The following is a 14,085-nucleotide window of genomic DNA, read 5'->3' as shown; positions in this document are numbered from 1 at the left end:
TTGATGTAGGGGGGGGGGGTAATAATGTGTCCATAAATTAAATCCTGCAAACCGCTGATACTGAAGAGTCTCTCTCATCCCAGTATTACCCGTCTGGGTTTCCTTCACCCCAGTGAACATATGCTAATGAAATAATGCATGTGTCACCAAGCATTAGCTCGCACAGGAATGAAATCAGAGCGACAAAAGCTATCTTCAGACTAATGAGGGAGATCTCCATATCTGCTGACCTTACTACACATGAGCCAAATAAAATTTGAGCTCAATTACATTACTCTTCTGTTGAAATATTACAATATTGTATTTTCAAAGATTAAAAAGATTTTAAAGAGTACTTACCTTTGGTTTTCTGTTCAGTAACCTGTAAATGAAAGCAAGCGATGCATTATCAGCAAAAGCCATGATATATTTCATTGTACTTGTTCAGTGTAGTAGTTTACATGTTATTTGCATAGTATAATGAATATTCATACTATATTTCTGTGGCAGGCTGCCCTGATATTTTACTGCTAATAAATTATGTATTCCAATTGTGTATTTCACTTATGCCTAGTCTACATTTTCTTCATTATCAAAAATATATAAATACACGTGTATTAAATAAATGTGTGTATTAAATGTGTATATTAATAAAATCATACACAAATATCAGCATAGTATGGACCACAGTTATGAATGACTAGAAGGATGCACAAAAAAGGATACATTATTTGAAACCACCTCATTAGTGTCATGTTAAGAAATATGGACATGATCATTACGCAAATATAGAGTGTGTTCCTGAGTGTTTTTTTGCTACCATACTTACTAACAGCCTGCAATTATCCCTATTAACATACTGTTAAAGGGGTCATAGGATGCACATTTTCCACAACTTGATATGATTCTTTAGGGTCTTAATGAAAAGTCTGTAACATAGTTTGGTTAAAATTTCTCAATGGTAGTGTAAAAAACACCTTTTTTACCCTGTCAAAAACAGCTCTTTTCAGATCAAGCCGTTTTTGTAGCATTTTCCTTTAAATGTTAATGAGCTGTTCTTGCCCCGCCCCTCTTTTCCGAGCTGCTCTCAGAGAGACTGTTTACTTTAGCCGCATTCATCGTGAAACTTGCTAATTAGCACATTATTAGGAAAGGTGATTTGCAGAGATTGTGACCGTCATCAGAGATTTGTGCTTTTTCTATTTAGTACTGGGGGTGGCGCTGTTGAGCGTATATACGGGGAACCAGGTAGGAAGTTAAGAAAATGTGGTTGCGTCTCTCGCTCTCTCTCTCGCTCTCTAGCCTTGGTTGTCAGGTGTGTGGGCTATTCCTGGTCATGGTTACGCTAGTGGATGGGTTGTGAGTATTGCTGTTGTAGCCCTCTTTGCATTGATGTGCTAATGCTACATTTAATGCTATGTCTTGCATTCGAGAGAGAGTTTTTTCCAATTCGGTTGTGAGGTGATTGTGGTTTAAATGCTAATTTAGGGCATTATAATGTAGTGTATTTTGAGGGAAGGGAGGTTTTTTTTGTATTTATTTTGGTGCTCGAGTTGTCGAATTCTATTGTTAATATTGTGTGTGATGTGATGAATTACGTTTCAGGCCCAGTAGTTTAACGAGTGACACGGTGAACAAATTAATGTTTGTTTTTTTAATTTGTTGGATTAATATTGTTCGGGGTTGAGAATTAAAGTTTATTGAAATGAATTTGTTAAAATAGTGTATTTGTATAGGGGAATAAATTAAAAAGGATTTTTTTCCCCCCCTTTTCTTTTTTTTTGAACTTTGCATCCAGAGGATTTTTTCTTATGCTTATTTTTCTCCTATGTGATTGTCTTATTTTATTGTGAATCTAATTTGTCTTGTACAAGATTTATTGCATTACATTTAATTGTTTGAATTATTCAATTGTTTAATTATTTGCGGATTTATTTGTCACTCATTTATTGTAAGGTATTTAAAAGGTAAATGTTCCTGGGCCTGGAATTAAAATTGTGATTTATTTATTTTCTGTTTTCTTTTTTTCTTTTTCCGTGTTGAATATGATGTGCTGAATTGTGAGATAATATGATTGGAATTGATGCTGAATAGAAAACTTTGAAAAACCCTTTCTTGTTGTTGCTTGTCCTATTTGATTCATATGAAAGAATTGATAGTGGCTCTAATAATTTAATCCCTAATGATTAATTTAATTCAATAATTGTGGTGCTTTTTACCCCTGGCACCTGAACCCAAACTTTTAAGGCCAAATACCGTCACGGATTCATTACAAAACATTATACTCACTTCTTCTGTAGATGAGGCTGGATCATGAATGATTCGTGCGAACATAGACGCATTTATGTAGATCGGGCGAGCATTCCCTTCAGAGACAAATGTAATCCACTGCGAGTTCAGCGGCTCAGATGTCCTGAGTAAATGACGACTGCTATGTTCATTATTACATCCAACAACAGAACACCTCAATCACTTAGGAGTCATTCTTGTCTACATCTGCTCCAGCTGTGAAACAATGGTGCACTGATGACAGCTCACTCAGGGTGGGTCTGAGGTAAGACACCAGTCCAGTCTGTGCTGAAATGCTACTGTCAATCAAACTATCGTGGGAGGGGTCTGTTTTTGTGATGTCACACATCTGAGATTGGCTCGATTTGAGAAAGGGGAAAACATTTAACACGATTTAAAAAAAAAACCACTGGGTGGATTTGTATCATTATAGGGTGGTTGTGTACACACACTGCCAACACACATTTCAGTTCAAACAACTTGTAAAAGTGCATGTAGCATCCTATGACCCCTTTAATGTACTTTGGTAATAAAATCAATACTAACATTGAAAATAAAAAAATAAAGTAACACTACCATACCAGTATCAGTATTAATGAGGGCAGACTCGATTTAGTACCCAAGTGTTGACTGACTGACAGGTGGTGCTAATTTTTTTATTTATTTTTCTCCTGAATAAGAACTGTTTCTCGATTTCCAACACTAGTCATTAATAAGAATGCTGTTAATATTATTTGATGTACTGATTTTGTTTACTAAAGAAATACTTGACATGTCATTGTTTTTATTTAAATTTAAGATATATTTTTATGTAGCATTTTAATTATGTTCCAGAGCATACATTGCTGTGTTATCAAAATCGGTATAGACCACATATTTTTTTAGTGTGAAAACACTCAAATTTAGTTTTTGCGTTTTTTTTAACTTGGTGAGACATAACACCTCATAACCTTGATAAAATACAAATAATCAAATGTTCTGAGATTGCACCTCTTTGAGTATGTTTTGCTCTCACTGAGAATTTATTTAATGTTTTTAGGTTAAAAATTTTACCCAGCCCAAAATAACAGCATGACTCAACAAGCACTAACCAAAACTCAACTTCAAGTCTTAAAACACACCCTGCCTCGTAATCTCGACAAGAGGCCCAGCAGGGGCCTGGAGCGAATCGCATTGGCACAAACAGTGGCCTGCTAATCGAGTGGAAACAGACTACAAACAGCCCTCTGTCAGAGAGGAGGCTAGGGGGAAGAGGAGTAAGAGAAGGGAGCAAGGCCAGTGTGCAAGTTTTCATTCCCTGGTGCCATTCCAGAACTGTTACAAAGACTGTTCTTTTCTTCTGCCCTTTTAAGTACAGAACACCAACATCAGAACACCCATCTGAAAGGTTTTGAATGAAGATACGGAAGTACTTCATTTGTTGAATCCCTAAAGATCTTACCACTGATTCAAACATTAATTACAAATTCTTGATAGGAAAAAAGCTTGACAGATGAAAAACTTTTAAAAGGGTCATTTCACCATGGACGAAGCGGAGTCCAGCCCGGAGTTGTCACATGTCCTTTCGGAGTCCGGACGCTCCTTCGTCGAAATCGCCGGCTGAGCCGTTCTCAAGCCCACCCGCCTCTGGTCACTCTAACCCTCCCGCCGTTCCTCACGCTAGCCCCCGGCCTCTGCTCACTGTAGGCCGCCGTGTGTGACGCTGTTTCGTTGTGAAAGCGAAACTACGTTGTTTGGCCTTACAAAAATGGCCACGACTAGAAATCAGTGGTTAAGTTGTATTTACAACACTGTTCCAGAACACTTCAACCCAAATATTCAGATGTGTGCAGCACATTTTATGGAGGACTGTTTCCTGATCCTGGGAGAGTAGACTACAATGCCGGCTGTTCTGACTCAAAGACTGTAAGTACGTTTTTTATATTTAAAGAGTTTTTATATTTTATATATTTAAAGCTAGTTTTTTGGGCAGTGTAGAGTAGGGCTTGTTGTTTGTCATTTCTCCGATCACAAATGCAGACATGGTTTTATGTTTACGCGGCGTGATGCAATGCAACGCATAAAAAGACAGTATAAGTCATTATAATCCATAATTATGTCCCCACTGGATGCAACAAATGCCTCGTTTATAATGGGTTTTCATATTTTTGAATCGTCGCTCCGGCCTGACAGGGCATCATCACAGTATGGTGAGGGGTGTAACATTTCCGTCACACGCTTGAGGTATTCGGCCAATCACAACGCACTGGATAGCTGGCCAATCTGAACACACCTCGTTTTTTCAGACCGATGAGCTTTTTCAGAAAGGCGGGGCATAGAGGAGAAACAATAATGTACAGTATGTGGAAGATAATGTGTTTTTTTAACCTTAAACCGCATAAACACATTTCATTACACCAAATACACAAAATACTGTTCTTTTTAGCAGCATCATATGACCCCTTTAAAGAAAAATCATAATCTGTTGTAACTGATATTAAAATAAACTCGATAGTGTTGCACAGTATATCTGTAGCATATCAGTTAATGTCCAAATAAGAGAGATTTTCTAAAAAGTATCAATATCAGTCAATATTGGATACTTAATTTTTGTCATCTAATATTAATCTCAAACAATAATTAAATAACTGATCTTTAGTAAGCCTAAAAAAAAATTATATTGCATATTATGATTTTTAGTTTTATTTTTACTTTAAGGAAAATAGATAGTAGATAATGTTAATATCAGTCATTTATCAGTTATTGGCCTTATCTTAAAAATAATAATATGTCTTCTCGGTCAAGACTGCACCCAAGCCCCCACTCCCCCAGCACCGCTCCCCTTTTTTCTTTCTTTCTTTCTTTTTCTTTTTTTACATTAAATTTTACATTTTACATTACCGTTTTCTGCGCAGTATCCTTCTTTGTCTCGTCTTGCTTTTCCGTTTTCTTTTCTTCCATCAAATGGTTCTCTCCTTGTGATGTTCAGCTTCTCTTAGCTAGAAGACAGACATGGGGGAAACGTTAATAACTGACAGGATGGAAGACCCATCCCATGAGACCCTACAAGATCTTAAAATGAAATCAAAGACCTGTGGACTATAGTATCTGCAAAATGTGGACAATGAAAGAATAGCTAGATACAAATAGTTTCCAAATCCAACTTTATCACTAACTCATTTAAATTATGACGTGGGAGGAGGGTGAATGATTAATCAAGCCTTTATTTAATGTATCTGGAGACTGGTAATGATTTCTGAGACCCAACCTGAGGCCAATTTGAGGGCACCAATTTCTACGGTAAGTCTTGTTAAGTTCAACAGTGACCCAAATCCCATACAAAATCATCCCAAAGGCCTTGGTAAAACTCTGACCATGCATTGATTTGACAAATTGATCATGCTAAAGGGGTTCAACCACATTTTGTCAGTGCCAGTGGGTATTTTGAATTCACTCATCTCACTCATGCAAGGTTTAAGCAGCATGACAAAGCCAAGTGGACAGATGATCCTCATCTTTCCAAATGTAAGACTGTGCACAATATATCACACCCCAAATCCAAATGCATTTTCCACCCAACAACACACAATGATATCTCATTCCACTGACAATGCAAACATAAAAGTCACAAGTCAGTCACCAAAAATACCAAAAAACACAAGTCACCAAAAATAACGGGGAAGGTGTCCTGTTGTGTTGCCAGTTTGTAAAGGAAATGCTGTCAATCAGTGAAACTGCAAGTGACAACAATGCATTGCACTTAGAAACAACACACTGGCAGAGAGAGCCATGGTATAGCTTGACAAATGCTTAGAGTTGCCAATCAGCTGTCCTGATTTACCCTCTGGCTCAAACCCCTCCCATTGGCTAGTAAACTTATCCCCACTTTTGCTGTCCAATCAGAACACAGGCGTTTGAGCGATTGCCATTCACATTGCCTCTTGACAGAGGTCCAGAGCAAGAAGATAGGAAGCCGCAGTGGATCATGCTGAAATTACCCAGAGCATTTTGTGGAGGGGGACACTGAACGGCTTTATAAATATCCCACACCCTTTGTGTGCTGGAATTTTCCAAAGCCTTACAGTTCAGCTGTTTATAAAATATAACCATCTGCTCCAGACACTTGAGCTGATTCAGTCCCATTAGGACTTATGTAAACATACTGTGTTCTTTGATTCGGATCCATTTGTTTTCAATGGCACAGATTATAATTTATTCCAGGTTTTACTTGCTCAACCTTTCAAATAAATGTAAAAATACATTGTCAGTGATGTGTTCAGACTTATCTTAAGCAATATATTGTACATATACTCAAATTCATATTAATATTTTTCATATTTTGCCATTCGTCAATATTTATTAATATAAATATTTGGTTACACTTTATTTAGATAGTCCACTTTAGACATTCTATTAACTATAAGTAACTTTGTAACTACATGTCAACTACATGTCAACTACATGTCAACTACATGTCAACTACATGTCAACTACATGTCAACTACATGTCAACTACATGTCAACTACATGTCAACTACATGTCAACTACATGTCAACTACATGTCAACTAATTCTCATTAATTTGCAACTACATGTCTACTAACTCTCAGAGTAGACTTAGGGTAGGTTTAGGGTTAGTAGAATAAGTTGACAAAGAAAGTGTTAGAAGATATTAAGCAGACAGTCTACTAATACTCTACTAACTGCTAGTTGACATGTAGTTGCACAGTTACTTACTGTTAATAGAATAAGTGTTACCAAATATTTTTGAGGTTTAGAAGCCCCCCCCCCCCCCAAATCAGAGTAACCACATCATTACACAGTCTAGCATTAATTCTACAGTAAATTATCAAGCTAAGCTTTTCACTAAAAGGACGCAGAGATATTTAATAGTTTACCATTTATATGACCCTAACAACACAGTGGCAAGATTCAGTTTTTGAACCCTTTCAAAATATCTGGATTTCTTCTTTGATTACTCATAAAATGTGGTCTGATCTTAATTTAACTTACAATTATAGACAAATACAAACTGACTTAACTAATGATACACAACAAATTGTACTTTTCACATTTTATTGCGGTGCAGGGTGAAGAACGTCAATGAACCTTTGACTTTAGTGACTTGTAGATCCTCCTTTAGCAGCGAAACCTCAACCAAATATTTTCTGTAGTTGCTTACATGACTTTTGACCAATATTGGACCATCCCTTCCAACAAATCTGTTTTAGTTTATCAATATTTCTGAGCGGTCATGTTAGCACAGCCCTCTCTAGATTATGCCATAGCATCTGCATTGGGTTAACGTCAGGGAAACACATATTTTCCCTTTTTTTCAGGCATTCTTTAGTTGATTTACTTGTGTGGTTTGGGACCTCCGTGAAGTTGGTCCCCCACCCAACGCAAAACGTCGCCAAAATAGTCTCAAACATTTGTGCTCATTTTGTGCCATAAAAATTTCCGTTTGTGCTGCTTTGTTTTTTATATATATTAAAATAATGTTTATGAGGTCACTCAGTCACCCCAAATAGTCGTTTGTTTGTGCTTCATTTGTGCTGGTTTGTGCCTGTAAAAGTTTCGTTTGTGCTGCTTCGGTTTTTCAAATATTAGTCATTTTTGTTTGAGCAAAGGCTGCAGGCTGCAAGAAAAAACCCAGCCAAAAAATACAGGCAAATTTGGGAAGTGTTAAGGAGCTGGAACGAGATGTACAACCTCGCAAGTCAAGACAAAAACGATGGTGCAGGAGGGTTAAGCTAAGCTAACCCTATGTCTACTGTAAATCTAATTACAACATCATTGGTTACTTTAAATTCACTCTTTACAAAGGCATAAAATAACATTAGATTTAAAATAAATCTAAAAAAGATTTGAAATAAATTAAATAAGTAATGAATCTTCAATCAAATTATTTCTATCCATTATTTTATGCCTTTGTACAATAACGAGTGAATTTAAAGTAACCATAATGATGTTGTAAATTGAAATAATCACAGACATGTACTGCATTACATTTTTACAGAAAAAAGCTGTTAAATAATTCCCAGTATGAATACTGTAGAATTACAGTAGATTGCTGGCGACTCTGCGGCCAGTATTTGACTGTAAATAAAAAAAAAACAGAATTATACTGCATTTCATTTTTACGGTAATAAACTGTAAAATCGGATGTCCGAAAAAACATTTCTGCACCTTCGTGCCAAGCTGCATCCAGCAATGGAAATGCAGGACACAAACTTCAGAATGTGTGTTCCCCTGAAGAAAATAGTTGCCATTGCACTATGGAAGCTGGCAACCAACAGTGACTACAAAAGTATTGGCCATCTTTTTGGTGTCATCAAAACAACAGTGGCGCGGTGTGTGCAGGAATTCCGCAAGGATGCCTGTACGTTGTTAGTTCCAGAACAGATGTGTTTTCCTGACTAGCAGAAGCTTAAAGAAAAGGCGACCTACTTTGAGAACCGATGGGGGCTTTCACAGTGTGTTGGTGCCACTGATTGGTCACACATACTCATTATAGCCCCAAAGGAGTACCACTGTGAATACTTCAACAGAAAAGGCTGGCATTCCATCATCCTGCAAGGAGTTATAGAAGGAAAAGGATTGTTTTGGAGTGTATTTGCAGGAATGGCTGGGAGTTTGCATGACGCTCGAGTTCTGAGACTGTCCACATTGTGGGAGTTAGTTGAGCATGGAAGACTTTACCCAGCTTGCACCAGGAACAACAGTGGGGTGAATGCTGGCTATTATGTGCTGGGAGACTCAGCCTATACTTTTCAGAATTCGCTCCTAAAACCATTCCCTGACTATGGCCAGCTGACAGCAGAACAACAGACCTAAAAATGCGCAGGTCTCGGGAGGTAGTGGAATGCTTTTGGGAGACTCAAAGGGAGGTTGCAGTGCTTTATGTAGAGGAATGATAGCGACACTGAACTGGTGAAATCCATGGTGTTGACTTGCTGTACTTTGCACAATCTTTATGAAAGTCATGGAGAGGATTACCAACACGAATGGGACACACATGCTGCATCAGAGCCTGTGGTGGTAGCAGTGGTACAGAGGAGGGGGCGGGGATGTACGTGTGGGTCTGATGAGGTATTTGAACAGTTAAATCTTTTTGTCTTTGCAGTTGTAGCAAAAGCAAATCCTGTGTAAATGCTAGGATATGTAAACCCGTTTTGACTGATACTGTAATGGACACATAAATCATGTTTACTTTTACCCTAATATATTTTTAAATATTTAAAAAAATATTTTTTTAAAAGTGAGGACTTCTTAGTCTCTGCAATAAAATGTAGAAAGAAATTCAGATTTTGCCATTACTAGTTTAAAAATCATATTAGATTACAGAGTAAAATCTTTGAAGATCAGCTATTGTAAATGTAAAGTAACACATTAACAAATATTGTATGTTAAAGGTAAAGCATAATCTCCCAAATGGTGATTTTATCAAGGTAGCAAACAAAAGGTCCATACACTCTGGCATTGTTAACACCTGATGGCAGGAACGTTAAGCGAATGACAAATTTATAGAAGGGGTACGGGAGGAAGCCTGTGAGACAGTCATTGAACACATGACATGACACATGAGGTAATGGAAAAATTACTTTAATTTAAAAACAGTCAAACAAATGCTTAAAATACAATGTGCTGTGCAACAACAGAAAAACAGTTTTGTACAAACAAAAAAGTGTCAAATAAGTGTTAAGTCTTTTTTGTTAAGCTGTGTGCAAAGCACTAGTTGCTGGATGGTGGCACAGGGTCATGGCGACTACTCAACACCTGCACCAGCTGACTGAGTGTGCAGAGGAAGGCCTGATTGAACCTTGCAGACTGCTCCATGTGTTGCCAAGTGACTTCAGCCTCATGCTGCCTTGCCTCAAGGGCATCCTACAGCATCATCTCAAAGAGCAGGTCACGATGGTCTTTCATCCTCTCCAACCACTCCTGCTGCCTCTCATCAGCTGCCTGCATCTCTACCTGGGCCTAAATGCAAAATGGACAGGAATATTGCCTGTTTAGTGAAGTGTTTTTATTCTTGTGATTTGAGCCAAATAAAGTATGGCATGCAGATATATAAGGGGTAAACATCTATAGTAGTACAATGCAATGTCCATCTCCATATTATACTATAATATATATATATATATATATATATATATTTTCACTCAGGTTTTCATGTCTTACTGATGTGTTTACACCGGGGTACATTCGGAGGTGATGGAACTGATTCTGGTGGTGTCGGTGTCAATGTCCGGGCAGGCGAACTCAAGCTCGAGCTCTCACAGGTGGACAACCTCTTGTCAAGACTCTCTGTGGTTTCCTTCTGAGAGCTAGGATCCTCAACTGAAAAGTTACACAAGTCACGTTAATCACACAAACTGCAACAGTACGGTTCGAGATAACATATACAAAACATACACTAAAGGACTGAATGGGTAGTTGATTACAGTGGTGGACAGTAACAAAGTATTAGGTACATTTTTCAAGTATCTGTACTTTATCAGAGTATTTTTATAAGAAACTTTTACTTCACTACATTCCAAAGTTTGGAATTAAAATTAGTACTTTTACTGAAGTAATATTTCATTAGGGTATCTGTACTTCACCCAACACTGGCTAATAAACTATAGCGTCTTAGGCTACGTTAACACTGCAGGCAAATGTGGACCAAATCAGATTTTTTTTGCTCACATGTGACTCAGATCTGTTTTTGTCACGACAGTGTGAACAGCACAAACCACATGGAATCTGATCTTTTCAATTCTGATTTGTGCCACTTCCATATGTGGTACTAAATCCGATCCATGTCAGATGTTTTGCAATGCGACCGCAGTGTGAACGGTCAAGTCGGATTTCATGCGGCTTTTACGTCACTCTAGATCAGTGGTTCTCAACCCCGCGGCCTGCATGCGGCCCGTCACGAATTCGAATGCGGCCCACCATGCTGAACACAATTTTAAAAAAATACTTTGTTTTACAATTCATTTTAGTTTTTACATTAATTAAAAAATTTACTAAATAAATATAAACTATTACCTAATGTTTTTATGTAAAATAATTTTGTTTTTCATATACTATTCTCAGACATGAGCAGTACTCACATAGCCTAATTAACGTTACGCATTTAAAGTAACGACCAAGTGGCCAGTGGCAGAGAGTGAGCATATGCTTGATCAATTTAGCCTTCTCAAATCATCACTACTTGACTAAAATAAAATCTATAGATATAAAACAGTTCAAGCATATAACAATGTTTAGATGTTAAACCTAGACAAATGTGCGCTGTATCCAATAGTTTGCGCAGAGAGTGGAAGCTGAAGCGCGCTTTGCAGGACATAGAGACGACAGCGCAATCACTTGTGTTTTTTTTCAGTGGATATACTGTCATTTTTGCTCATAAAGGTAAGAGTAATACATAATTCGTAACTGTAAAGGGTCTACTTTTATTTGTGTGCACTCACAATATCAACAAAACATTGTGCTTTAATAAAACAAAGAAATCAAACATGATGCGCTTTCTGCCGTCCCTTCAACAGGAGCGCTTCACAAAAATGAACCGAAACTCAGCGAATACATGCCTCACAGACATGATAAATATATCTATAGAAAGCTTTAAATTACTACTTAACAAAATAAAACAAATCAAAAACAAAAACTCTTTCATTATGATCATAATCCGTAAAGATGCACTTCTCTCTAAAGGCGCGACTAATGAAGAGATGGCGAGTCAGGATCGACAACTTCATCCTTGCGACACCGACTCAGAAAACACTAGTTTATTAGTAAATAATTCAAATATCTCATTACTGTTTTCCCCTGACGCATTTATGGTAATTACTTTTGCCAATGCTTTGCGGCAAAATTAAGCCTATTGTGTGCATTTGAACGCAGAACTGTTCAGCTGCGCTGACGGCACGCACCATACATGCTGCTGCTGCTGGACACTAAACACCGTTGAGCCGCTCTTGACAGTCTCGGTAGCACGGTCTCGTGTTGTTTCCACCAGCTTGGCATTCTGAACCATGATGTGAAAATTGTCCCGAAGCCCAGCTCGAGGGGCATAAAAAAAGTTGGAAATGTTGAAATGCAGGGCTCTAGCTCTGATCTAGCACACAGAAAACAATTTGACTGAAAATGTCTCAGAAGAGATGAAAGATAGTGGTCATCTACGCAATTCAGAAAAAGAGGCGGCTTTTCTGCATTAGGTATGTTTTTTTTTTTTTTTTACTCTTTGTACAGCAGTTATTGTTCATTCTAAATATTTATTTTTAATGCAGAATATGTGTTACATGAATACATGAAATGTAGAACATATAAAAAAGTGCTCGTGGCTCGTGGCTCTTCTGTCAATGGGTGCCCCCCCACGCATAAAAGTGAAACTTCGCCTATGATTGTGCTGTTACTCCTTTCGAGCCGAATTTCACAAAATTGGGTGTTATTTATGGGGAGTAGAATTATTTATTTACTTCAATGAATGTAATCGATTAGATATCATAATATTTAGGCTATAATATTATAAATCAGGTTGGTTTGTATTGCTGACGTAATATGTAAATGATATGTGTGCGGCCCGCGAGACTTGCACTTGGACCATAGTGCGGCCCGGTGGAAAAAAAGGTTGAGAATCACTGCTCTAGATCAACATTCATCATAATTCCACGCTTACGGGAGACACTTCAAAGATTTTACATACCCAGTTATCAAGACAGTAGCGAAAGGTAATCAGTGGAAGTGTGATGTGTCAGAACTCGTGTATTACAGTGATAACTCTACAAGCAAAACATGAGGGCTCGTATCATAAGTTTAAAAACTCTGCTTTCTTTAGTAACATCCTTGTCTTTATTTTTTCATATTGCCTGTGCATAATTTTGCTGGCTTCTGCAGCAGATCACACTATAAATAAATGCATAATCGCTTACTTTAAATCCTCTGTGTTTAATTCCGTATGACGGCGAGCTGCGCAAGTGTTGCCAAATCCACATTTCCCCCGCGGAATTAGGCTACTTTTTCCTCTGTTGCCGCGGGATGTTTTTCAACTTCGTGGGTTGACGTGACCCCACTAACGCGATGTTTAACCTCCCTGAACATGATTGGGCTAGTTTTGAGAAAAAAATTGGTTTGTGAAAATCTGGAAACCCTGTTCGCATCGTTCTTTTGCGCAGGCGGGTCAGTTCAGAACCATGATCTGTTCACACTGGAAATCTGATATTGCCCACAATTACATTTAGTCATTTAGCAGACGCTTTTATTCAATAACAATAAAAGCAGTCAAAACTAACAAAAGAGCAACAATATATAAATGCAAATGACAAGTCTCGGTTAGCCTAACACAGTACACGTAGCAAGGTGTATATACAGGTGCATCTCAAATTAGAATGTCGTGGAAAAATTCATTTCATTAATTCAACTCAAATTGTGAAACTCGTGTATTAAATAAATCCAATGCACACAGACTGAAGTAGTTTACGTCTTTGGTTCTTTTAACTGTGATGATTTTGGCTCACATTTAACAAAAACCCACCAATTCACTATCTCAACAAATTAGAATATGGTGACATGCCAATCAGCTAATCAACTCAAAACACCTGCAAAGGTTTCCTGAGCCTTCAAAATGGTCTCTCAGTTTGGTTCACTAGGCTACACAATAATGGGGAAGACTGCTGATCTGACAGTTGTCCAGAAGACAATCATTGACACCCTTCACAAGGAGGGTAAGCCACAAACATTCATTGTCAAAGAAACTGGCTGTTCAGAGTGCTGTATCCAAGCAAGTTAACAGAAATTTGAGTGGAAGGAAAAAGTGTGGAAGAAAAAGATGCACAACCAACCGAGAGAACC

The 14,085-nt window shown here is 37.7% G+C and overlaps 2 protein-coding genes across 5 annotated transcripts in view; both read right to left on the bottom strand.

The window, feature by feature from the left end:
* Positions 1–14,085, bottom strand: part of LOC107591908 (trinucleotide repeat-containing gene 6C protein-like) — a 64,358-nt gene that overhangs the window by 41,606 nt on the left and 8,667 nt on the right. For all 4 annotated transcript variants that reach the window (XM_016281181.1, XM_016281180.1, XM_016281182.1 and 1 more), the window contains exons 2-3: positions 5,149–5,246; positions 340–361 (exon numbers count right to left, since the gene is read on the bottom strand). In XM_016281181.1, coding sequence (XP_016136667.1) covers positions 340–361; positions 5,149–5,208 — 82 coding nt within the window. In that variant the 5' untranslated portion in view covers positions 5,209–5,246. The remainder of the gene's footprint in view (positions 1–339; positions 362–5,148; positions 5,247–14,085) is intronic.
* The window catches only part of LOC107591909 (zinc finger and SCAN domain-containing protein 29-like), a 13,259-nt gene continuing 9,045 nt past the window's right edge, over positions 9,872–14,085 (bottom strand). Inside the window, exons 3-4 of the mRNA XM_016281185.1 lie at positions 10,432–10,590; positions 9,872–10,230 (exon numbers count right to left, since the gene is read on the bottom strand). Coding sequence (XP_016136671.1) covers positions 10,205–10,230; positions 10,432–10,590 — 185 coding nt within the window. The 3' untranslated portion in view covers positions 9,872–10,204. The remainder of the gene's footprint in view (positions 10,231–10,431; positions 10,591–14,085) is intronic.

Source organism: Sinocyclocheilus grahami, unplaced genomic scaffold, assembly GCF_001515645.1.
Source record: "Sinocyclocheilus grahami isolate Dianchi unplaced genomic scaffold, SAMN03320097.WGS_v1.1 scaffold148.1, whole genome shotgun sequence".
NCBI lineage: Eukaryota > Metazoa > Chordata > Actinopteri > Cypriniformes > Cyprinidae > Sinocyclocheilus > Sinocyclocheilus grahami.
The sequence above is the reverse complement of the archived record's forward strand: the minus strand, read 5'-3'. Positions and strand labels throughout refer to the sequence as shown.